The sequence below is a fragment of the Molossus molossus genome, unplaced genomic scaffold, assembly GCF_014108415.1.
Source record: "Molossus molossus isolate mMolMol1 unplaced genomic scaffold, mMolMol1.p scaffold_m16_p_24, whole genome shotgun sequence".
Taxonomy (NCBI): Eukaryota; Metazoa; Chordata; class Mammalia; order Chiroptera; family Molossidae; genus Molossus; species Molossus molossus.
This window is the reverse complement of record NW_023425360.1, coordinates 3,259,341-3,286,427: the sequence shown is the minus strand read 5'-3', so window position 1 is coordinate 3,286,427 and position 27,087 is coordinate 3,259,341. Positions and strand designations below refer to the sequence as shown.

The 27,087-nt window shown below is 42.4% G+C and overlaps 1 protein-coding gene across 2 annotated transcripts in view; it reads right to left on the bottom strand.

The window, feature by feature from the left end:
* Positions 1-27,087, bottom strand: part of CRTC3 (CREB regulated transcription coactivator 3) — a 93,434-nt gene extending 66,347 nt beyond the window's left edge. For both annotated transcript variants that reach the window (XM_036277815.1, XM_036277816.1), the window contains exons 1-2: positions 26,956-27,087; positions 15,358-15,456 (exon numbers count right to left, since the gene is read on the bottom strand). In XM_036277815.1, coding sequence (XP_036133708.1) covers positions 15,358-15,456; positions 26,956-27,087 — 231 coding nt within the window. The remainder of the gene's footprint in view (positions 1-15,357; positions 15,457-26,955) is intronic.

The following is a 27,087-nucleotide window of genomic DNA, read 5'->3' as shown; positions in this document are numbered from 1 at the left end:
TTTGAACAATGAGCTAAGAGAAGGGAGGAGCCATTCAGATACCTGGGGGAAGAGAAAAAGGCGAGTGTGGCTGGAGTGGAATAAGCGAGGAAGGATGCTGGACAGATGTGCCATATGTAAGAGCAGAGAGTTAACACACTGGAGCCTTACAGGGCACTTTGCACCCTGGCTTTACAGAGTGAGATGGGAAGCCAGAGGATTCTGAAAAGAGAAGTGATATAATCTGGCTCATATTTTAAGAGGTTCACTCAAACGGCTGTGTTACAATTGCTGGAAGGGAGAAGGACAAAAGCCGGGAGACCAATCAGAGGCTAGTGCAAGAATCCAGGGCAGAGATGATTATCTCAGAGCAGGGTAGTCAGAATCTGGATATACTAAATTGGAGAACCAAGAATTTGTGAAGACTCAGCTGTGGGATGTGCAAGAACAGGAGGAGTTAAGGATGACTCCAAGGTTTTGGCCTGAGTAACTGGAAGAACAGAGTTGCCATTTGCTGAGATAAGTGTTCGGAACAGAGGCTTCCTGACTGCAGGCGCTGCTGAGCAGTGAGAAATCTGGGGCACTCTGGAATCCAATCAGAAAGGCAAAATGGGCAGTTGCCATCAGAAAGGTGCACTGGTCACTGTGTTTTAGGGCAGGACTCAGTCCCTGGGAGGGAGGATGATAAAAACAAGGCACTGGGATATGAGGCAGGTTACCATGGGATTCTGGCACCCAGGATCCAGACAAGAGTCCAGTTATCAGAATTGAGGCACAAGGCCAACCAACAATGGTGACTTGAGGCCAAATTACAGAGTATGAGGCGGCCTCGGGCCCTCTGGCTCAGATCAGGCTGTGTCGCAGAGACAGGCAAGAGGCTGGCTAGTCAGGAGCCAAGAGGCCCCCAGAGCCTAAGAAAGGCTACACAGAAGCCAGAAACCATACAGCCCTGACTCCATCTGCACCCACAGCCATATAATCAGGGTGATGTTGGCATATTGGAGACACACTCTAGGTCTTTAACATACTGGGCAGGGCCACAAGGCAGATCACCATATGAAAAGTCCAGGCGTGCAGAAATCCTAGTCCCTCCAAGAGGGAGGAAAAGGCAGGTCCCGGATGTGAAGGGTTGGGGCACTAGTTTGCCAATGGACTGTGAAATAAAAGCAAGAAATATTCTGGGGACCAGACAGGAGGCAAGTGTAGCCACCACCACTACTGTCACCAAAGGGAGAGAAAGACACTTCAAGGGGAATAGCTCAAACAAAGAGGGGAGGGAGATGATCTTACACTGTGATGTTAGGGCTGGCAGAATGGGTGGTTCCACTTAGAAGTACAAGGTTAAGCGGAGATTAATCTGTGACTGGTCTCAGCAATGTCTCTTGTGTGAAGTTTGCTCACAGGCTCCTAGACACTGATTAAATTGTTTTCCACACACTTTCTTTCCAAGCTAGAGTATAAGATAATTCCACCAAAATACAAAAAACTTCTTTAAAAAATTAAAGCAGGGGGAAATATCTGTAGCAGTTCACTGTCTGATAATTTAATTAATGTATTTATTTTCGTATTTTATTATAAAGATAAATATAACTATTTCATGATTTATTATAAAGAGAATCATTTCTGCCCTGGCCGGTGTGGCTCAGTTGTTAGGAGCATCATCCCACACACCTAGAGGTTGTGGGTTTGATTCCCCAGGGTACATACCTAGGTTTTTGGTTCGATTCCGGCCCCAGCTGGGGTACATGTGGGAGGCAGCCGATCGATGTTTCTCTCTCACATTGATGTTTCTCTTTCTCTCTCTCTCGTTAAAAATCATTGAAAATGTCCTTGGGTGAGGATTAAAAAATAAATACAGAGAATCATTTCTATAATTGGCACCAAAAATAAAATTAAATTTATTTTCTAGAAATGACAAATTAATACATAATAACAAGCAGTTAGAAAGTAGTAGAGCTTTGCCAATCTTCACTTTTGTTAATAAGGAAATATCTGTACAAACGCCTGGGTTTTTTTGTCACATTTCTCTTATAGGCATATATTTTCTATGCATATGTTAATTTCCTTTTCAGTTTTGATGAAAGTTCTCTATATTAAAATTTTTTTTTTAATTTAAAGCAATGCTTGAGAGGTATTGCAGAGGACCAGGAAAACATGCTAGGCAGCCTTGGTCACTCACCAGCCAAGAGACCCAGCTCTGCACACCAGCCTCAAGGCCCCTGTGATTAAATTTTGTGCTTCAGTAAATATGTAAACTACTTTATGTTATCAACTTTGGAGTCATTCTTGAATAGTCAACACTTGGAATGTTAGATCTGCAGAGATTACGTATCTGCTGTAGTTAAGGTAATAGTCAAATCAATCAGAGTCAATAATTTTGTTAGGTTAAATATCTTTGCCAAAAAATAACAAAGCCAAATGTATTAATAACCTTACAAATATTTCTACTCTTTGAATGAATAAGTCCATCTATGGAAATCTATGATCAGAAACACAGATGACTCATACACCAAAGTGTTTATTATTATATTGTTCACAGTAAAGAAAAACTGGAATCAACCAAAATGTATAACATATAAGGAGTGGTTATAAATTATAAATAATATATGATGAAACATTATTTAGGTATTAAAATTATACTTATAAAGTATTTTAATAATGATTACATAAATGACTAAAATGAAAGAGAAAACAGGATATAAGTAAAAAGAATGCTATCAATTGTATAAAAGTTGCTTGAAAAATAACTTAAAAAACACATTAAAATAGTAATTTCTTGTTGATAAAATATGGGTTATTTTATGTCCCTTTTAATTTTTATACATTTCCCAAATTTTATACAATGAGCATGTAATACTTTTATAATGAACAACAAAGAATTAAGAACCAAGCTATAAACAAATATAATGTATTACTTTTCCTGAATGAAAAAGCTTAAAAATGGAGTCATTCTTGAATAGGAAAAGGAAAAAGAACACTGGAGTCAATGTTTTTCTGCTACAGTTCTTGTGTACACAACCTGCCTATCTAACTTGATTATAAGCTTCTTAAACAGACATTTTCTCAATTATCTCTATAAATCCAAAAATATCTCACTCATAGCAGGCATTAAATAAATATTTATTAATGAATAAAAGTCAGGACAAGTTACAGTAAGCTGTTTAAAGTAATAGAAAAAAGCCCTGGCTGGTTTGATTCAGCGGTTAGAGTGTTGGCCCATGGACCAAAGAGTCGTGGGTTCAATTCCAGTCAAGGGCACATACCTCAATTACAATTTGGTCCTCAGCCCTGGTCGGGGTTGTGCAGGAGGCAACCAGTCAATGTGTCTCTCTTACATCAATGTCTCTCTCTCTCTCCCCCCTCCTCCTCCTCCCTCCCTCCCTCCCTCCCTCTATCTCACTCTATCTGAAGATAAATGGAAAAAAAATATCCTCGGGGGAGGATTAAATAATAATAATAATAATAAAGTAATAGAAAAGTAATTTTTTTTTTATCCTTACCCAAGGACACTTCTCAATATTTTGTTCAGATAGAGTGGGAGGGAGAGGGGGAGAGAGAGAGAGAGAGAGAAACATCGACGCAAAAGGAATAGAAAAGTAATTTTAACAGTCAAAACAAGTATTTTCCTGGCATCTCCATGTTTGGACAGAATAGAATGGCTGGGCTTGGGGGTGCTGAACACTTAGTGTGGAAAGACATAGGAACAGAGGTTTGCCACATGGAAGAGCATGAATATGGAAGTGTGTGAACAGTACCCTCTGTGGCAGAAAGGACAGCACCCCAAGACCAGTAATTCTCAGACTTGTGTTTCTGCCCCCACACAGAATACCCAACTTTCAAATGTAGGCCCTGTGCCCAACAGGTGTCCCTGGGGTGCAGCCATCCTGGGAGCTCAAGGCTGTTCCTCTGAGCACTCTCCACTTCTCAAAATGGAAGTGAACAGCACTCATGTCGTGGTGAGGATAACTCTGACTTAGCTCTAATGACTTTTCTCTCTCTCTCTCTTTTATTTAAATTTTCTTTTTCGTTATAGATTTTAGAGAGAGAGAAAGGGAGAGGGAGAAGGAAATAAAAACATCGATGAGCCGATGAGAGAGAACATCGATTGACTGCCTACTGCATGCCCCCCACTGGGGATCAGGCCCATAACCTGGGCATGTGCCCTGAACGGGGAATTGAACTGGCGACCTCTTGGGGTATGGGTCAATGCTCAATCCACTGAGCCACACCAGTCGGGTGCTCTAATGACTTTTTATTTTATTTTTATTTTTTTTTTTTTTTTTTTTTTTATTTTTAGAGTGGGAGGGAGAGAGAGGAAGAGAGAGAGAGAGAGAGAAACATCGACGTGAAAGCGACACATCGAGTGGCTGCCACCCGCACGACCGACCAGGGCCGGGGACAAACTGCAACCGAGGTACATGCCCTTAGCGGGAACCAAACCCGGGTCTCTTGGGACCGCAGGCTGATGCTCTAACCGCTGAACCAAACCGGCCAGGGCCTCTAATGACTTTTTAAAAATAATTTTCCCGCCCCAGCTGGTTTGGCTCAGCGGTTAGAGAGTCAGCCTGCGGTCCAGAGAGACCTGGGTTCGGTTCCCGCTAAGGGCATGTACCTCAGTTGCAGTTTGTCCCCAGCCCTGGTTGGTCATGCGGGTGGCAGCCACTCGATGTGTCCCCTTCACGTCAATGTTTCTTTCTCTCTTCCTCTCTCTCCCTCCCACTCTATCTGAACAAAAAAAATGGAAAAATGTCCTCGGGTGAGGATAAAAAGTAAATAAAAATAAAAATAAAAATAATTTTCCCTTATTAAAATGAAACTTATAATTTTTGCTTATTGGTAAGAACAAATTACCTGAGACACAACTCATAATGGAGACCAACACTCTGCTGTGGGTGAAACCTTGGGTGAGAGCCACCCAGTAACAACAACACAGCAGCCAGCATTTACTGCTCCAGGCACTGTGCTCAAGCTCATGGGTATCATCCCATTTCATCTTCACCAAAACCCTGTGAAATAGATACTATTAGCACTTCTATTTTACAAATATAGAAACAGGTGCTTTTAGACTTAAGCAGGACACCCAGCTGGTAAGTGGCAGGGCTAGAACTCAAGCCAGGATCATGTCAAAGCCCATGGTATAGCTGCAGCCCAGGAGGTGGTGGTGGCAGTAGTGGGGGAGTAGTAACAATGCTGAAAATGAGAGGAAACGCCTCTGACATGCTCACCTGTGCCAGGCACTGCTCTGAGACTGTTATATATATTAACTTATTTATTCCTCACAATAAAACTCTAATACTGCCATCACTACCATCCTCCTTTCACAGGTGAGGAAACAGGCAAAGAGATGGTAAGTGGTTTACCCAAGATCACAGAGCTGGAAAGTAGCAGAGGCTAGATTTGAATTCAGAGTCTGACCTTTTGGCCACCATACTATGCAGTGTTGGTACTGCCCCAAAGCTTTTATTTTAAAACAAAAATACACTGGCATATCAGTTCTCGCGGTATTTCTTTTCAGATAGATCACTGTTTTTACCTACAGGATGGACTTCTCAGAAGAAGCTCCCATCTCTTCCAATGTTCCTGGCTTAGAACCTTGAAATTAATGGAATATATCAGCCTTTTAAAGCACCATTTGGAGATCTGTGTTAACCCTGACTAATGGGTTAAAGACAGAAGAAGAATGGCAATATTCCAGTTCTCTCATTCAAGTTCTCATGGAGGCAGATGTTCCTAATTCAGTGTGTGGGGCCAGTGTCTCCTCGCCCCTTCCTTCATTTCAAAGACCTTTATTCCTGACTACTAGAAATTTATGGGTTGTCTATTTTTCCCTTTCATTCTGTAAGGCTTCTATTCAACACATATGGGTAGATCCAAAGGAAGGGAAAAGTACTACTCAAATATGCATTTGAAACATGACAACCATATTCTTGGTCACAGCTCCTCTTTTGGGATAGATGCACATTCCAAAGCTATTAAGTCAGTGCCTAACGTTCTGTGATTCTCCCCAGTTCCTTAGGCAGAAGAGAAGATGTTGCTGGAAATCAACAATCAAAGGCAAATCACACACAGAAATAGTAAAAAAAAAAATCACAGTTGCAAAGTGCACGTAGTTTGAAAGGTATGGACTCCTAAACAGAAATTAGGAACAAGGTCAGAAAAATGTCATTCTCTGAAAAAGAAACTAAGACATAGCATAAAATAGACATTAGTAATTGGTGAGAAGCTTTCCTGTAAATAACGCATGCTAAAATAATGTGTAAATGTGGTCTTCTAAATCTCATGCAGAAGCCCAAGGTCACTGCCCTATCTCATTATATCTAATAGTATTTGTATAAAAGGGTATTGTTTCAGGGCTGGCAGAGAGCATGCTGTACCCAAGGGCAGGGCTAAGGTTTATGACCTTGGGAACAAAATTCCCTCTCACTTTTAAGTTTTGAGCAGATGACTATGCCACAAAAGCCACAAACTATGATGAGTGGGCCTACACAAACAGAATTTAGTTAGTGGCCTGGGAAGGAATCAGTTATCTTTCTACTCTAGTTCCCTTAACTCACAGTAGCCCCCAAACTCCTTGGCCAATGCCTCCATGCCATCCATTACTCAGTTTATCCTATGGACAATTATTATTATTCCTGTTTTATAAGTGAAAAATAGGCTTAGAGAGTAGAAGAAATGCCCAGGTTTGTCAAATAACTCCTTTTCTGCCTCTCACCTTGCACCGAATTACTGAAACATTTTCCATCATTTTATTTGGCTACATTTTACTCATTCAGAAAACTAGGCATAAAAAGATAAGGAGCCCTGGCCAGTTTTGCTCAATGGTTAGAGTGTCGGCCCGTGGACCAGAGAGTCCTGAGTTTGGTTCCCGCTAAGGACATGTACCTCAGTTGCAGTTCACCCCCGGCCCCGGTTGGGGTCGTGTGGGTGGCAACCAGTTGATGTGTCTCTCTCACATCGATGTCTCTCTCTCTCTCTTCCTTCCTCTCTCCCTCCTGTTATAAAAAATAAATAAATAAAAAATAATAAATTGCGGAACATCCATATAATAAAATATTGTAAGTCACTAGAAATAGCGTTTTTTTTCCTTATTGATTTTCTAGAGAGAGAGGAAGAGAGAAGGAGAGAGAGTTAGAAACACTGATGAGAGAGAACATTGACTGGCCACCTCCTGCATGCCCCCCACCAGGGACTGGGTCCACAACCTGGGCATGTGCCCTGACTAGGAATCGAACCAGCGACCTCTTTGTGTGTGGGTTGATGCTCAACCAGTGAGCCACACTGGCTGGGTAGAAAACGCGTTTTTTAAGACCATTTATATATATAGGATATTGTTCATGACATAAAAAAGAAAGATACAAAATTATACCGGTAGTATGTTGCTGATTTTGTTAAAACTAATGAAAGAAAAAAGCCAAAATGTGGAAAGAGATGTTGATACCTGCTTTCTATAATGAGCCAGTGTCACTTTTATAATCAGGGAAAAAAATGTTGTTTTTAAAATTTGTCTATAGCCCTGGCTGGTTTGATTCAGCGGTTATAGCGTCGGCCTATGGTCCGGAGAGATCCGGGTTCAGTTCCCGCTAAGGGCATGTACCTCGGTTGCAGTTGTCCCCGGCCCTGGTTGGTCGTGCGGGTGGCAGCCACTCGATGCATCTCTTTCACGTCGATGTTTCTCTCTCTCTCTCTCCCTCCCACTCTCTCTGTACAAAAAATGGAAAAATGTCCTCGGGTGAGGATAAAAAATAAAAAATAAATAAAATTTGTCTATAAATAACTAAAAAAGGTATCTGCCTTTTAAGAGAATAAATTTGGCATATGGTTATTCTAATTTGTTAATAATATTTTCTTTATCTTTGTTTTGAATATTGGTTCAATCATTATAGTGAGTTAAAAATCTATAGCTGTGCTTTTGTGACATCCTCATTTTACTAGTTTTTGCTTTTTGTAATTTGTTGCTATGTTATTTTACCATATAAAAGTAAAAAAATGCAATGACAATCGCCAAATACATATAGCAACTCCAAAAGGTTTTTGTGAAGATTAAATAATTTATATAGAGAGCTTAATGCAGTGCCTGGCACAAACTTGTACTCAATAAATGTTGGCTATTATTACTGGTAGTTTTGAGATTAATATTGTTACTTATGTTTCCATTTGTTTGAATTTAACTCACATATCTTTTGTCATTTATTTATTTTTTTAAAAATCTTAAAAATATAAAAGCAAATGCAGCAAAGAAAAGCCACTGCAATTGAACTAGGTGCCAAAGACGATTCATAAGTTCTGGTTCTTTTACATACTTGCTTTGCAGACTCTAGGCCTCGTTATACCCACTCATATCGGTGGTAGGCCTCAAGAAAATCACCATTTGAACCTGGCCCTCCAAGCCCTACTGCCATATAATGCAACAGGGCTTTGTCCCTTTGGCCATCAGACTGTTCCCTACATTAGTCAAAACTCATAAACCTTCAGCTGTAAACAAGATGACCCAATTTTGTTAAAATGTAGTAGCCAGAAATGTATTCATTTTTGTTGTTGTTGTTAATCCTGACCTGAGGATACTTTTCCATTGATTTTTAGATAGAGTGGAAGGGAAGGAGAGAGCGAGAAAAACATCAGTGTGAGAGAGACACATCAATTGTTGCCTCCCGCAGGACCCCAACTGGGGCCATGAACCTGCATCCCAGGTATATGCCCTTGACTGGGAATTGAATCCAAAACCCTTTGGTCCATGGGCTGATGCTCTAACCACTGAGCAAAACAGGCAAGGGCTAAAGTGTGATTCATTTTTAGTGTTGTAATTTGAAAGGACTCACATAGGTGGGTTATACATGAAAGCTACAAAAGACTATGACTATACCCAGATAGTCCTATACAGAGATAAGCCTTCTGTCCCTCTCTCTGCAGCTAACCTTCAAGCCCTAGCTGCTCTGCAGGTTAGAACATGCTAGAGAATGGTTATGTGTCCCCTGACCAGAAGAGACAGCCCTTGCCCTCAGAGAAGAAGATAATGCCCACTTCCTCCTCTCTGCCTTCAATGTCCATAGGCCAGGCCCTGCCTAGAGATATGAGCTATGACCCTAGCCATCCCTGGCTAATGCCCTGCCCCTTGCTAAGGATTATCGGAAGGCAGCCTGAAAAGCTAGCTTTGGTTTACTCATCTGATAAATCTGTGTTCTTTGATAAGAGCCCAGTGGATTAGAGGAAGAGAATGTGCTTTAGATCCTCCATGAGGATGGGAAACTGGTCTTTAACCAACATTTAAAAAGTACTATGCTTAGCAACTAGTGTAGTAAAGATCAAATAAAAAACTGATGTGAAGGCATTTTTGCAAACTCCAAAGTGATCTAAAATGTAAAAGGAAGAGGACTGTGTTTAAATATATAATTATAAGCAACTTAACTTGAATCAAAACCTGTGCCTCTATATCATGTTCATGGATTGGAAGACTCAGTATTATTAAGATATCAATTCCCCCTAACCTGTTCTACAGATTTAATGTAATACATTTAAAATCCTAGCATACATTTTTGTAGAAATCAACCAACTGATTCTAAAATGTTATGGATAAGCAAAGAAACTAAAACAAGTGAGACAACTTTGAAAAAGAACAAAGTTGGAGGACTCCCACTGCCTGATTCCCAGCCTTCCTTCAGTATAGCAATTGAACCAGCATGGTGTTAACCAAATGATAAACATAGAGACCAATGGAACAGAAGATACAGTGAGGAAGTAGACCTACACATATATGGTCAAGTGATTTTCAACAAAACTCCCAAAGTAATTCAGTAGGAAAGAAAAGACTTCTCAACAAATGGTGCTGGAACAAGTCAACATTCATATTCAAAAAGACTGATCCTCAACCTATACTTAGTACTACATTTTTAAAAATTAACTTGAAATTACTTAAGTGTAAAAAGCTAAAACTATAAAACTTCTAGAAGAACACATATGAAAAAATCTTTTTGGCCCTGAGTTAAGCAAAGAATTCTTAGAAAAGACAAAAAGACACAAATCATAAAAGAACAGAATGATAAATTGGACTTCATCAAAATTAAAAACATCTGCTCTTCAAGACTCTTGTTAAGAAAATTAAAAGACAAGCCACAGACTGGGAGAAAATATTTGCAAAATACAAATCATATAAAGAAATGGTATCCAAAATATAGAAAGAATTCTCACAACTCAACAATAAGAAAATGAACAACCCAATTTAAAAACTGGGCAAAAGATTTAAAGAGACATTTCACCAAAGAAGATACAAGATTGGCAAATAAGCTCAACATTATTAGTCATTAAGAAAATGTAAATTAAAGCCACAATGAGATAGCACTGCACACGCATTAGAATGACCAAAAATTTAAAAAATTACCACCTCACACCCATTAGTCTGACTATAAAAAAAAAAAATCCTAGACAATAACAAGTGTTGGTGAGGATGTGGAGAAATTGGAACTTTTGCAAACTGTTGGTGAGAATGTAAAATGGTATAGCAACTGTGGAAAACTGTGTGGGAGTTCCTCAAAAAATTAAAAATGGAATTACCATATAATCCAGCAATCCCACTTCTGGGTATACAGACAAAAGAATTGAAATCATGTTCCGGAAGAGATATTTGCACTCCCATGTATACAGAAGTGTTATTCACAAAAGCCAAAAGGTGGAAGCAACCCAAATGCCCATCGATGGATGAATGAATGGATAAACAAAAAGTGCTTTAGTCCTGGCTGGTTTTGCTCAGTGGTTAGAGCTTTGGCCCACGGACCGAAGAGTCTCAGGTTCAATTTCTGGTAAAGGGCATGTACCTCGGTTGTAGGTTTGGTCCTGGTCCTGGTCGGGGTCATGCAGGAGGTAACCAATGGATGTGTCTCTTTCACATTGTTGTGTGTGTCTCTCTCTCTCTCTCTCTCTCTTCTCCCCCTCCATCCCACCCTACCTCCCCCCTCCCTTTTCCCTCTCTCCCACGCTATCTAAAAATCAGTGGAAAAATATCCTCAGGTGAGGATTAAAAAATAATAATAATTTTAAAATGTGGTTTATACATAAATTGGAGGAGTATTCAGCCTTAAAAAGGAAGGAAATCCTGTCATATGCTACAGTATATAGATGAGGCTTGAGGACATTATGCTAAGTGAAACAGCCAGTCGGAAAAAGACAAGTACTACATGATTTCACTTACAAGAGGTACCCACAGTAAATTCACAGAGACAGAAAAGTAGAAAGATGGTTGCTAAAGGCTGGGAAACGGGAATGGGAAGTTGTTATTTAGTAGGTACAGAGTTTCAGTTCTGTAAAATGAATAAGTTCTGGAGATTGGTTGTGCAGCAATGTGAATACATTTTTTTATGTTTGTTTGTTTTTTATCCTCACCCGAGGACATCTCCCCATTTTTCATTTAGATAGAGTAGGAGGGAAAGAGAGGAAGAGAGAGAGAAAGAAACATCGACGTGAAAGGGACACATCAAGTGGCTGCCTCCCACACGACCCAACCAGTGCCGGGGACAAACTGCAACCAAGGTACGTGCCCCTAGCAGGAACCGAACACAGGTCTCTCTGGACCGCAGGCCAATGCTATAACCGCTGAGCGAAACCGGCCAGGGCTGAATACATTTTTTTTTTAAATTGATTTGAGAGAGAGGAAGAGAAAGAGAGAAAGAAACATCGATTTGGTGTTCCACTTTTATGCATTCATTGGTTGCTTCTTTTTTTTATCCTCACCTGAGGATATTTTTGCATTTATCTGCAGATAGAGCGGGAGGGAGAGAGGGAGGAAGAGAGACAGAGAAATATTGACATGAGAGAGACACATCAATTGGTTGCTACCCGCACAACCCCAACTGGGGCCGGGGACAAACCGCAACCAAGGTGCATGCCCTCAGTGGGAATCAAACCCGGGACTCCCCAGTCCACGGGCCGATGCTCTAACCACTGAGAAAACCGGCCAGGGCCATTGGTTGCTTCTTGAATGTGCCCTGACCCAAAGTGAACCTGAAACCTTGACACATTGGATGATGCTCTACTGAGCTACCTGGCCAGGGCTTGTTCTGTATATTAACTATGGTGCTAGTTATTCCGACTGTATACCTAACAAAGGTCAATTGTACTATATGTAAATTATACCTAAAAATGTTTACTTAAAAAAAATCTGTGCTTCTGGGATTCCCTTTTTTTCTTAGTTTGTCAAGAATCCTGGGAAGAGGGTTCCTAGTGGCCTAATCAGGGATAATGTGCGGATCAAAATGATAATAATAATAATAATTATAGATTACTCCCCATAGAATAAAATTAGAAACCCCCATGCCCTGCCTGTTTGGCTTAGCAGTTAGAGTGTCAGCCTGTGTGCTGAAGGGTCGCAGGTTCCACTTCTGGTCAAGGACACATAGTTCGGCTGCAGATTTGATCCCCAGATCCGGTTGGGGTCATGCAAGGCAACCAATTGTGTCTCTCTCACATCAGTGTTGTTCCCTCTCTCTCCCCCTCCCTCCCTTCCACTCTATCTAGAAATTAATGAAAAAAAAATCCTCAGGTGAGGATTAATTAAAAAAATTTTTAAAAGAAACTGCAAAATCATATAGAAAAATAATGTATAAATTAAAAGTTTGATGATCAAAATAAAGTATCTCCTCACAAATATTATCTAATTACAAAGGGGAAGCATAACTTTAAAGTGGAGAAGACTCCCCAGGCCAGTTTGGCTCAGCGGTTGAGCATCGGCCTGTGGACCAGAGAGTCCCGGGTTCGGTTCCCGCTAGGGGCACATACCACAAATAAATAAATAAATAAATAAATAAATAAATAAATAAAGTGGAGAAGACTGACAGACACCACCCTAATTAAATGTTGTTTTTTATTTTTTAGAGAGAGAGGAAGGGAGAGAGGAGGAGACAGAAAGGCAGAGAGAGAGAGAAACATTTATCTTCTGCCTCCTGCACACCCCCTATTGGGGATCGAGCCCACAACCCAGGCATGTACCCTGACTGGGAATCCAAACATCGACCTTTTGGTGCATTGGACGATGCTCAACCAACTGAGCCACACCAGCCAAGGCCACTACCCTAATTATAATGAACATCATTAGTAACAGGACAAATGAAAATCACCCACTTAATGAGATGCAATGACATCATTTCTGTGCTATTCCTGCCAAAGATGCATAATCTGAATCTAATCACATACACAAAAAAAACACCAGACAAACCCCACTAAGGGATATTCTTCAAAAGTGGCAAGGCCACAAAGGTCAAAAATAAATTTTTTCATGTCAAAAATAAAAGACTGAAAAACTGTTCCAGACTGAAGGAGATGAAAGACGATAACTAAATACACGAGATTTTGAACTGGATCCCTTTACTACGGAAGAGAGTAATAGGACATTTGATAAAACTTAAATGAAGTCTGAGTATTAGACGGTAACAATTATCACTGCTCATTTCCTGATTTTAATGGCTCTATTTTGGTTATGTAGGACAATGTCCTTGCGTGTAGGAAATACACAAGGAAATATTTTAGGGGTGATACAGCATCAGGTCAGCAACTTATCAAAGCGGAATAATTATTTGTATGGTATTTCCAACTTTTCTGTAAGTATGTGATTATTTCAAAGTATAAAGTATATTCAAAGAAAGAATCCTGGGACGGTCAGTCAAGGGCTGTCACTTCATCCCATTCTCCAACGCAACAGAAGAGGGACGTGATAATAAAATCTGTATTCTTCTAAAACTTACAATAAAGTGCCACAGATTTGGGATCTCAAGAACAGCTGACCTTGACAATGTTCTATGTTCTGCACAAGACAGAGATCTACGTTATTTGGATACTGAATGATCCAATAGGCCAACGTACAAAAGATATGATCTACAGAGGTAGACCTCTAACATTGGCAGTATTTTTTTTTTTAAATCCTCCCCAGAGGATATTTTTCCATTCATCTTCAGATAGAGTGTGAGGAAGAAAGACAGAGAGAAACATCAATGTGAGAGAAACACATCGATTGGTTGCCTCCCGCATGACTCTGACCAGGGCCAGGGACCGAACCACAATCGAGGTACCATGCTCCTGACTGGAATTGAACCGGAGACTCTTTGGTCCGCAGGCCAATGTTTAACAGCTGAGTCAAACTGGCCAGGGCAACACTGGCAATACTGAAGTGACATTCCAGTATATACTAAAGACAAGATTCCAGTGTAATAGGTACAAATCTGCTCATATTGTACTTTCTGTAATCACTATTATTTTTCGGAATTCCCATTAGCACTCTCAAATGGAAGTCTCCAATTTAAACAATACTTTTGCTTCATGGCACATCATCAAACAAGTGAACCCAGTTTTCACAACAAAGAAACACTATTTTTAAAATGGAGAGGCATCCAAATGAATCAAAAAGTTTATATCTTAAAGTTTATATCTCGACTTTAACACCAAATCTTAAATTGTATATTTAGAGTGATAGACTAATTTTTCAGAGACTAGGACATCTCAGTAAGTCTAATTCAGATCTTAACAAAAGCATCATATACCAGTGAAACTGAAACGCCAGTTTCACATGGTTTTGAACAGGCTCTTCACTGATATGATTAAAGCACCTATGAAAGCCATGGCTGGTGTGGCTCAGTGGATAGAGTGTTGGCCTGAGCAAAGAAGGGTCATGGGTTCGATTCCTGGTCAAGGGTATGTACCTGGATTGTAGGTTCAATCCCCAGCCCATTGGGAGGCATGTAAGGGAGGCAACCAATCAGTTTCTCTGTCTCCCCTCTCCCTCCCTCCCTTCCACTCTCTAATCAATGGAAAAAATATCCTCGGGTGAGAATTGGGGAAAAAAAAGCATGTATGACACTGCACTAATCCAAATGCAATATAGACCACTTGTCTATGCCTCAGATCTGCATTCTTTAATGGGCTAGAAACTAGACAAATGAAGGTAGTGAAATGTGGCTGGTCCAAATTGAGATGTGTTTTCAGTATAAAATAAACAAATTTCAAAGACAATACAAGAAATAAAGAATGTGAAATATTTCATTAATGTTTTTATATTGATTATATGTTGAAATGATTTTTTAATATATTGAGTTAAATAATTATTTAAATAAAATAAAATTCATTCCACCTGTTCTTTTCTTTATGTGGCTACCAAAAAAGCTTAAATTACATATGTGGTTCACATTATAATTTCTACTGGACAGTGATGCCTTAGGCCATTTGTAAAATCACACTATCTTAATGCTGCAAAAACTAGGAAAGAGAATAATGATAAACTTCCCAGAAGAACACTGAACTGTATCTAGGACAGGTTTAACCTTCAAGATCTAATCTTTTTAAGGATAATCTCTGCCTATCTTTTTACGGTCCACTCAGCTTGAAGAAATAAATATCCGGAGGTACCTGAAATTCCGATGCACTGCTCCGCAGCTGGCTCACATTTGGTAAGGATCCGCCATGGTACTGTGTTAGGCGCAGTTGCTGAAGCTTCTGAAATTGAACCTGGTAACAAGAAGATTTCAAGACTTTTGAGAGATGATAGCAAAAGTTTGGAGAAAGCATCAAAGTATGGTGTTTTGTAATGAAATGGTTCAAGGGTGAAAGTCTTGGTTTCAATTTCTTTTCTACTTAAAACTATTAGGTTTCCGGTGCTTCGTGTTTTTGATTAGTCTATTTTTGGAAAGAATTTACCCATGTTCCAAATGTCCTGTGCGCCATGACAGTAAGGCACTCTTGCAAGGTCATTGAGTGTATATGTGTAGGCATGCAGGCACAATCTTTTTTTTTTTTTTTTATCCTCACCTGAGGACATTTTTGCATTTATCTTCAGATAGAGCGGGGGGGGGGGGGGTGCGGGGGGGACATCGATGCAAGAGAGACACACTGACTGATTGCCACCCGCACGACCCCAACCGGGACCGGGACCAAGGTACGTGCCCTTAGCGGGAACCGAACCGGGACTCTCTGGTCCACAGGGCAATGCTCTAACTGCTGAGCCAAACCGGCCAGGGCTGCAGGCACAATCTTTAACAGCAATAAAGGATTTCTTGAAGACAAACTAAGCCACTATCTACAACTCTGCGACATTGACTGTTCTCCCTTCTCCATGTTCCTTCCCAGTCATTCACCTTTATGTGTAATAACTGTGTAGCTGTAATATCATAAGTACAATCACAAGCCTTTTCTATATTACATAAAGATATTTAATGGCAACATAACTCTTCTTCTGAATCAAATATTTCCATAGGACACATGCCAAAGAGTGATTAGTAAGTCTCTGGGTACCGGCCTTTTAATGGCTGTCAATACATACTGCTAAAATGTTTTTCCAAAGGGTATACCAATGTACATATGAGTAAATAGTTTTGCCAAAAACCTCACTAACACTGGATATGATCATTAATTGGGGTAAGAAAGGAGGCCAATGAAACAGGTATAAAATGGTATTCCACTGTTTTGATATATGCCTTTCTTCTGCAAGTTCTTCCTTACTTCATTTTTCAAAAGGCAATAAACTGGTTACAGTTCTTGTAAACCCCAAAGTGGTCCAATTTGGTCTTTAAGAGTTCTCTTTCTAAAATAATAAATTACCTCTGTGGTTACATAACCCTTGGCACTTATAATTCATGCTGGGAAGAAAGGGGTAGATGGGAACCCTGAGGCAGAGTTTTACCCTTTCATTACTTTTTCTCTTTGTCTAATTAAAAAACAAAACAAAACTACCAGATCTTAGTCTCTACTGTCCACTTCATCTCTAACCTTCGCTAAAACTACCCGTGGAGACTGCATTATCCCACTTTTACAGACCTGGAGACCAGACTTAGAGAAGTTCAGAGACTTGTGCAAGGTCACAAAGCTAAAGGAAGCCAGGTTATGGTGGTCTAACTAAAAACCCACATTCTTTCTTATTTCTGCCACATTCTTTTCCTGTTTTTTTTTTTTCATTTCTCTCTCAACGATCATACTACCTACAAGCTCCAAGAAGAGTGAAGTTTGGCTAACCAAAAGTATTGCTGAGCCCATGAAGCACTCTAACTTTTGTTTTTCCATTTATCATGAAAACTTTCAAATATACACAAAATAGACATAAGCATAATGAAACCCTATGTAGCCATCCTCCAGCTTCGATAATGTTCCCAACTTAAGTCTAATTTTTTTTTTTTAACTTTTTTTTCTTTATTGATTTTAGAGAGAGAGGAAGGGAGAGGGAGAGAGAGATAGAAACATTGGTGAGAGAGAACATCGACTGGCCGCCTCCTGCATGCCTCACACTGGGGATTTGGCCCACAATCTGGGCATGTGCCCTGACTGGGGGAATCAAACCGGCGACCTCTTGGTACATGGGTCAATGCTCAACCACTGAGCCACACCGGCTGGGCTAAGTCTAATCCTGATCCACCTTTACCCACTCCACTACCCACAGCACTCACTAAAAGAAATCCCAGGAATCATATCGTTTCTTATTTCAACATGTATCTCCAAAAGACACAAACTTATATTTGTTTGGAAGTTTTAAAGGCATACAAAACCCTTTGACAGCCTTAATTCCCTTATACCCACAGAATTTGATTTCTCAAGTATACTTCCCTGGGAGATGGCTATGATCTATTAAAACAAAACCCAGATCTGAGCATCAAATGAGAGGAGGACATGGTGGGCTTTCCCATCTATCAGGTGAGTTATAAGAACCAACTCTCAGCTTTTGATCTTAACATTCTCAAAGCTCTTACCAGAAGCATTTGACTGCTCTGTCCTTTAAATTCTCTAGACCAATGGTTCTCAACCTTCCTAATGCCGTAACCCTTAATACCGTTCCTCATGTTGTAGTGACCCCCAACCATAAAATTATTTTCTTTTTTTTTTTTTTTTTTTTTTGTACAGATAAAGTGGGAGGGAGAGAGGAAGAGAGAGAGAGGGAAACATCGATGTGAAAGGGACACATCGAGTGGCTGCCACCCGCACAACCAACCAGGGCCGGGGACAAACTGCAACCGAGGTACGTGCCCTTAGCGGGAACCGAACCCGGGTCTCTCCGGACCGCAGGCGGACGCTCTAACCGTTGCTACTTCATAACTGTAATTTTGCTACTGTTATGTCTTAGGTGACCCCTGTGAAAGGGTCGTTCAACCCCCAAAGGGTTCGAGAACCACAGGATGAAAATCGCTGCTCTAGACAAAACTCTCTCCCCTCTTGATCTAAAGCCTTTGATTCTTTCTTCCATCAATCCATCCATTTATTCACTTACATAAATACTTTTAGCCCTGGCCGGTTGGCTCAGCAGTAGAGCGTCAACCCATGGACCAATGAGTCATAGGTTCGATTCCGGCCAAGGGCACATACCTTGGTTGCGGTTTGTCCCCGGTTTGTCCCCAGCCCTGGTCGGGGTTGTGCGGGAGGCAACCACTCGATGTGTCCCTCTCACGTCGATGTGTCTCTCTCTCTCCTCCTTTCTCTCCCTCTCTCTCCCATTCACTCTATCTGAAGATAAATGGAAAAATATCCTCGGGTGAGGATTAAAAAATAAAAATAAATAAACTTTTAACTGTGTGTAGGCACTGGTTTATGAATATGAAAATGTACCGCAGTTCCTGTCTTCAGAGAGTTCTCACAAAGGCTTCAACTCTTACCCCAAAACCTTGACACTTCAACTAAGCTAAATTCTACATCTAGCTAGACACTTGCCTTCTGCTGAGCTGAAGGCCCTCTCACGGTCCCCCACATATGCTCTCCCTCTCAAAGTGCCTACTTCTAGAGACTTCGGAGATTGCTGCGCTACAGTAAAAAGAGCACTGAATTTGGAATTAGAGGATCTGAGTTTGTAGCCTGGAGCTACCACGTGGCTGGGCAAATTATTTTGCTGTCTACTTTACAAAGACAATGTAAGGATTAAAAGAAAGAATAGACATGACCATGCTTGCAAAATGTAAAGCTCTGGGCAACTTCTCAAAATATCACTATCGTCAATATTCTCAACTACCTCCTAAACCCTTGAGAAATTTTGAAATTTTCCTCTTTTGAAAGGTAGAATCACTGAACCAGAAAGAACCTTAGAGACTATCTGTGGCACTGTCACAATAGCTTGCTGCTGATGAAAATGAGGACCAAAGGATGATGAGCCTGAGGCAGAGGTCACAGACTGGTAGGCTGTAAGCCACATTTAGCCTAGAGAGTTCAGTTTGACCGACATGATAATGACCCACTCAATGTTTTCAATTTTAATTTTACAATTAGAAGAGTGAGTAAAAATCTGGATTTCCAGCTTCTCTTCACTGAGAGAGCAGACAACACTGAAACAATATTCTTTCATGGCAAAATGCATGGAGCTGAGAAGTGACCGCCCCTAGACAGGGCTTAGGTTCTCCTGTCATTGTCCCCTACCATTCCTCCACTGTGGCCTGAGATTAGCTACTATTCATCATCTCATTCCTGATCCCTCCACTCATTTCCCTTACCTGCCTTACCCTGTAACTCAAGTGAGCAACCTTGCAGGAGTGGGGAACGTCTGGCCAGTGAGCCGTACAAAGCCCACAAAATCAATACCAGCTAACGTCACACGCCTTACCAAATTAGCCTGACTGAATATAGCAGGCTAATTTTTTTTTAAATATTGGATTTAACAGAAAATATCACATTGTAAACAAGCCCATTGATCTATCAGCTTAAAACAGATTGACAACACAATCACGTATAAAAGCTAAAGACAAAATACTGGTACCAAACACAGCACTTAAAAGGCCTGAGCCAGGCACACTCCGAAAGGTCTTTACCAGAAGTAGAGGCAGCAGCAGCTCAAAACAGGCACAGAAATATGGAGGAGGAGGCTTAAGAGAGTAAAGGAAGGCAGAGCAATAGTCTCACGTTGTGAACAAGGGTGAAGAATAAAGGGACAAAGGGTTCTATTTCCTAATGTTCTGGAAACATCAGAGCATGCCACATGAACCTGAGAGGGTTAGGACGAATAGCAGGCTAATTTTTTTAAGTTGATAATTGTGTATGGCCTGTGAATGATGTTATAAATATCCAAATGGCCCTTGGCAGAAAAAAGGTTCCCCATCCCTGAGACTATAGTCACACACTTTAGTAAAATTTCCTTCATGGTCTATATGAAATGAGTTCCTTTTTGAAAAAGTATCCTAGTAGACAACACAACCACAAACAAAATCCCAAAAGGACTTTTTACAAAATTGACAAGATAATTCTAAAATTTGTGGATATGCAAACAACCTAGGACAGCCAAAACAATTTTTAAAAAGAGCAAGGTAGAGCAAGACTTAAGTTGTCTCATTTCAAAACTCAGTATAAAGCTATATTAATCTAGGCAGTGTGTCACTGTGAAAAAAAAAGATATATAGATCAAGAGAACAGAAGATAGAGTCCAAAAATAGACCCATACATATACGGCCAATTGATTTTTGACAAAAAGTGTCATAGCAATTCAATGGGGGAAAAAAGTGTTTTCAGCAAATGCTTCTGAAGTAGTTGAATATACAGACATTCAGTGTGACAGCCAAATTCAAACCCCAGTTCTACCTCTTACCAGGCATGCAAGCCTTAGCTTGCTTGTCTACAAAATAAAGAACATTCTAGTAACATACTCTATAGGGTCATTGTGAGAACTACATGTGATAATGAATGTAAAGGGATCAGATGTACAGTGCCTGGCAAAAAAAATACCGCTCAATTCTTAGCCCAAACCTAGTCTTTCTAGTCTCAATCTACTTTCTGAGGCCTTACTACTCCATATCTAATCTTTGTTTTAATCTAAAAATAATGTTGTTTTTTACAAATATTCAAGCCAAATTAATGCTCCTGGTTGACATGTTGAGTTTATCCTGTGATTTCTCAACACTACAAGTTGTCCTTCAAAGCTGAACTTCGTGAACAAGTTCACAACCCTGTCTCCATTTTCTCCCATTCATTCCTCAGTGCCTTACAACCTCCCTCCCAGCCAATGTAGTGGCTCTCACCAAGGTTACGAATGACCTCCACATGACTAGTAGACCAAAGGACATGTCCTTATCATGTCAGACCAAGTCAGCAACACTGGGCTAGGCTGGTCAACATTCCCTCCTCTTAACAATAACCCTCTTGGCTTTTCTGTCTAGTGGCTCTTCGGTCTTCTTTGCTGAAGCCACCTCCTCCTCCTCCTTGGGCTTCTCCTAGGCCCTCTTTGTATCTAACTCTATAGCAGTGGTCACAAATTCAAATGCCTACAGGTGCCACGCATGTTAGATAACTAAGTGAAGTGGGCTGGAATCACTGCAAGGAATACCATAGGGAGTGGTGGGGACTGTGGCAAAGTGAAGAACATACATATGCCCTATCTAATGGTGGCAGCCATTATTTAGCTCCAGGTAATTGCTGCCATGCAGAAATGTAGTATAAGTGTTGTTAGATAATCTCACTTTTCAAAAAAAGTGAGTTCATATTTTAAAGTAAAATCCCAATATTCAATGTGTGACACACATTTGGGAACCCTAAATTAAAAACATGTAAAAGGCCCTGGCCAATTTGCTCAGCGGTTAGAGTGTCGGCCTGTGGACTGAAGAGTCCTGGGTTCGGTTTCCACTAAAGGCCCGTACCTCAGTTGCAGTTTGTCCCCAGCCCTGGTTGGGGTTGTGTGGGTGGCAACCACTCGATGTGTCTCTCTCACATCGATGTTTCTCTCTCTCTCTATGTCCCTTTCTCTCTCCCACTCTATCTGAAGATAAATGCAAAAATGTCCTCGTGTGAGGATAAAAAAAAAATGTCAACGGATGTCCAGCCAGTATGGCTCAGTGGCTGAGGGTCGACTCATGCACCAAGAGGTCGCCAGTTTGATTCCCAGTCAGGGCACATGCTCAGAATGTGGACTCGATCCCTGGTGGGGTACATGCAGGAGGCAGCCAATGAGATGTTCTCTCTCATTGATGTTTCTCTCTCTTTCTCCCTTTCCCTTCCTTTCTCTAAAATCAATAAAGGAAAAAAATTATTAAAAGAAAAACACAAACATGTCAGAGGACCAAATTATAATTTAGGCCACAAATTTGCAAGATATGTTCTAGAAATTCTTCTCAGGCAGCTGAATCTACTCTTGCAGCTACACACCAAAGATTCCCACATTTATATCACGAGCCTAGACTTCCCTCCTGAGCTCCAGGGCCACTTTACAACTCCTGCTGGATCATCTCTACTACATGCCTCACAGGCACCTCAAACTCAGCGTCTCTTGACACTGAGGAGTTGCTTCCACCTTGCTCCTGCCGGGGCTCCTTCTCTTAATGGAAGAGACCTTGAAATGGCCCAAGTCTGAAAGCTGGGGACCATCGAGTCCTCTCTCTCCCTCGCCTCCCTCATCTATTCACTAAGGTGGTCCTTTGAACACCCTAAGTATCAATCTGTTCACTTCTCTGCCTGCCTGTTGCTACCACCCTAGTCAGTGACATCGTCACATCTTCTAGAATAGTATTACAGCCTCCAGTTTCTCTGCCACCTCCTCCTCTGTTCTATCACCATTCTGGAGCTAGGGACACTTTCTGAAAATGCAAGTCCCCTGGTTCAACCCCTTCAATGACTCTCCACTGTCCTTAGAATCAAGTCCCAAATCCTATCCCTACAATCTGATCCCTGTGAATGCCTCATCTCAAATCACCCTCCCTTTCCACTTGCTGAACCTGTTTCCTGTGCCCAAAACATTCTCTCTTCCTCAACACACAAGCATATATCCTGAAATGCCTTCTCCACTCCCACTAACCCTTTAGGCCACTAGAAGAGGTCAGACTCCCTACCAAAGACTCCAAGAGCTCCCTCGGTTTCCCCTTGTGTAATAATCATCAAAATGTGTCCTTACTTGTCAAATGAATGTCTTTCCCATTAAATCCTAAAATCCATGAAGAGACTGTGTTTTGCTTACTCAGTACTGCATCCCTGGTTTCCATCCTAATCCCTAGCACACACAAGGAACTCACTCAAGAATTTATTGAATAAATTAATAAGATCTTTGAAGCAAGACATCATGTCTCCCCCCCCCTCCCCGCCCCCCATTAACTACAGTGGGCACTCCAGCACTAACAAATTCATCAATGAATAAAGGAATAGCCTTCTTCCCAGGCATACCTGCTTCCACCTTCCTCCCTCTCCTTACCATCCCAGGGACTACCTCCTAGTTTTCTCTTCTCAAAATTTTCCCACTGCTTCCTAATAAGGCTGAACCCTAAAGTTAGAATGAAAAATTATCCATAATCTAGTCCATCCCACAAAATGGGCAAATAGAATTTAATTACACTTGAAGAATTAGCTGTGATTATGTAGAGGTTTTTTGTTTGTTTGTTTTTATTCCTCACCCGAGGATATTTTTCCATTTATCATTAGATAGAGTGGAAGGGTTGGGGAGAGAGACAGAGACAGAGAGAAACATCGATGTGACAGAGCCACATCGACTGGTTGCCTCCCACACGACCCGACCAGGGCCGGGGAGGAACCGCAACAAAGGTATATATGCCGGTGACCAGAATCGAACCCATGACTCATTGGTCCGCGGGCCGATGCTCTAAACGTTGAGTCAAACCAGCCAGGGCTGTAGAGAAGGTCTTGAAACTCAGCACTGGCTCAGCAAGTAAACAATACCTAGATTGGTTAGGGGGTCTGCCACGGGCTGGTAATGGAAAGTCAGAATATTTGCCATCCAGTTACCAATAAAGAACCAGATGGATTCTTCTGCATTTGGAATCTTTGGACAGTTGGAGGTTCACAGACATATGCTTGGGATCTAAGAGTTCTCTAGAAGTGCTCAGTTTTGTGATTCATTATGAAAATAACCCTCAAAAGTTTAAATAAGCAAATATTACTAGGCAAATTTGGTGTTATCATTTATCTTTGTGTTTATGAACACAGTGGAGTCGATTAGTATTACTTTACCTGCATTTCGTAGAGTAGAAAAGAACAAAGGCAAAATTAACATGTAAATGATGCTCTGTACCAGGTGAAGGGCAAAGTAACATCGTAATTGTGTAGTAATTAGAACAGAGAGAAGTGGTGGCTGAACTGAGTTATCACATGGGGCACAGGTTGACCAGGCTTGCTAAAAACTCAAGAGGATCTTAGCTGTAGGGATTGGCACCATATTCACATTGAGAGCTTCAATTCAACTCAGCAAAATAGCATTTGTCAGATACATTAATGTTAATTTGAATTTATTGTATTTTAAACTTTAAATTTATTTATACTTTTTTTGTTGTTTTTAATTTTTCCATTTATTTTCAGATAGAGTGGGAGGAAGGGAGAGGAGGGAGGGGGAGGGAGAGGATGAAGGGGGAGGGGGAAGAGAGAGAGAGAGAGCGAGAGGGAGAGCGAGAGAAAGATAAACATCCATGTGAGATCACATCAATTAGTTGCCTCCCCCACGAAACGGACCAGGGCCAGGGCCAGGGCCTGGGCCTGAAACTCAACCGAGGTACATGCTCTTGACCAAGGTACATGCCCTTGACTAGAATTGGACCCCGGATCAACACTCTAACCACTAAGTCAAACCAACACGGGTTATTTACAGGTGTGTTTTGTTTTGTTGTTATCCTCACCCGAGGATATTTTTCTATTTATCTTTAGATAGAGTGGGGGAGGGAGAGAGACAGGGAGAGAGAGAGAAACATGGACATGAGAGGGGCACATAGACTGGTTGCCTCCCGCAGGGCCCCCAACCAGGGTCAGGACGAACCACAACCAGGGTATGTGCCTTGGCCAGAATCGAACCCACAACTCATTGGTCTGCGGGCCAACACTCTAACCACTGAGTCAAACCCGCCAGGGCTATTTATACATGTTTTAAGTTATGGTTCTATCACGGCTATCAACAAAGAACAAGTTTACAGAACTTATATACAAGTTTATGTTTGAACATATTTGAGTAACATAATCAAATGCATACAAGCGAATACTGAGGACCTGCAAAACCTTTTTCCCTTTAAAAAAGTCTGTACCTTACATGTGGCTTCATCTGTAAGGGATGTTTTATGGGGATTTGTGAATTGGGTGAGAGACTGGATCAACTTTAGGGACACAGACACAGACATAGACAAAGAGAATGAATGTATTTGTACACATATAACTTATTATCTAAACAACACAGACCCCAGCATTAATCCTCAGCTTCTACCCAGTCATTCTCAATGTGCTCTCAGTTTGTCATCCCCGAATCTAACTAAAGTCACATGTAAATGTGTACTGATACCAGGCAGGTAATAAATGAAACTAGTCAGGGCACGAGAAAAAAAAATTCCTTGAAATGCTCAGCCTTCTTTATTTATAGATTTCTTTCTGAGTGTGACAGAAATGTAAATATAAGAATATTTCACTTTTGGGGGGGTGGAAGCAGGGAAGAGGGTGTCAATGTGGGGGGAAAGGAGGAATATCTGTAACACTTTTAACAATAAAGATAAATTTTTTAAAAAGGACATTTCAGTCCTGGCCAGTTTGGCTCAGCGGTTAGAGTGTCGGCCTGCGGTCCTGAGAGACCCGGGTTCGGTTCCCGCTAAGGGCGCGTACCTCGGTTGCAGTTTGTCCCAGGCCCTGGTCGGTTATGCGGGTGGCAGCCACTCGATGTGTCCCTTTCACATCGATGTATCTCTCTCTCTCTCTCTCTGTTCCTCTCTCCCTCCCACTCTACCTGAACAAAAAATGAAAAAATGTCCTCGGGTGAGGATAAAAAAAAAAAAAAGGACATTTCACCTTCCCCCTAACTTCACCAAAAGAAAACATCATAAAAAATATGATAAATGGCAAGTGACACCTCGCCTCAGTGGGGGGATCATAACAGTGTGTGCTGTGGACTGTGTGGCCAATTAAGAAAAGTCATGCTCCATTTGCGGGGGGCAGGTGATGCCACCCAGCTCCAGCTAATAGCTGTCATATGGGAATTCAGGATGAGTGTCTCCCAGTTTCATATTAATTCTATTCTATTCTATTAATGTATTTATACTTAAAGAAATATATAGAGGCCCTGGCCGGTTTGGCTCCGCGGTTGGAGCGTCAGCCTGCAGACCACAGAGTCCCGGGTTCGGGTCCCGCTAGGGGCACGTACCAAAAAAAAAGGGGGGGGGGAATATATAGGTGTGTGTGTATATGTATATATAGGGGTGTATGTGTGTGTCTAAAATAAATTTTCCGTTTCCTGTAAAGATCTCCCAATTTTAAAAGTCTGGCAACAGATTCAATAAGTTTTCCCCAAACACAGTGTTGCCAAAAAGAAGGCGTCCGCAGCTGCGCTGGCCGGGACCCCCAGTGTGCAGCTCTGCACGCAGCCTCCTCCAAGCCGCCTCCCGCCCCGGCGTCGGCATCCTCCCCCATCCTCCGACGGTCCCTCAAGGTCAGCATCAGGTCCTCCAGGCCCGCACGGCCCCTGCCGAGCCGCCCGCGCGGCTCCGCATCTCCCCGGCCTCACTCGGCTCTCGCCCAGCCCCGCGGGGTGCTCGCCCCGCGCTCCCCCTGGACCCCCGCGGTCAGCAGCAAGGCTGTGCACCTTGCCGGTGCCGGTGCCGGTGCCGGTGCCACAGCCGGCGCTGAGCCCGGCGGGCCGGCCGACCCAGCACCCCGGGGAGAGGCGGCACCCAGACCCCGGCCCAGGGCGCTCCTGAGCGGCGGGTGCGACTGCGGCCCGCGGCCCCGACGCCCAGCAGTCCCGACGGGCTCGCTGGCGGTGGACGCTCGGAGCCCAGAGAAGCCGCGCCGCCGGCTGTTTGCGATTTCCTCTCCGGCTCCGGCGCCCCCTCCCCGTCGGGCCACCCTCACCCCGCCGCCCGCTCGACCGCGCGGCCCCGGCCCACGTCCCCGCACGCCCGGCGCCGCGACCTCCCGCCTCCACGGGCGCCGGTGCCGAGAAGCGGGGAAGTGCCGAGGCCGCGGCCGGCCGGCCCCATCCCGGGCGCCGCCTCGGCCCGGCCCCGCCGCCGCCTCGGGCCCGCAACCTCTCCCGCCGCGCGCGGCCCGCCGGCGCCTGGGGCCCCCGCCCGCACCGGCCCGGGCCCTCACCCGCGACAGGGTGAGGTCGGTCATGAGCTGCTCGAAGGCCCGCGTCTCCTCGGCCTGCCGCTGCGTGTGCAGCGCGATCTTCTCACTGAACTTCCGCGGGTTGGCGCTGCCCGAGCCCGGTGAAGAGGCCAT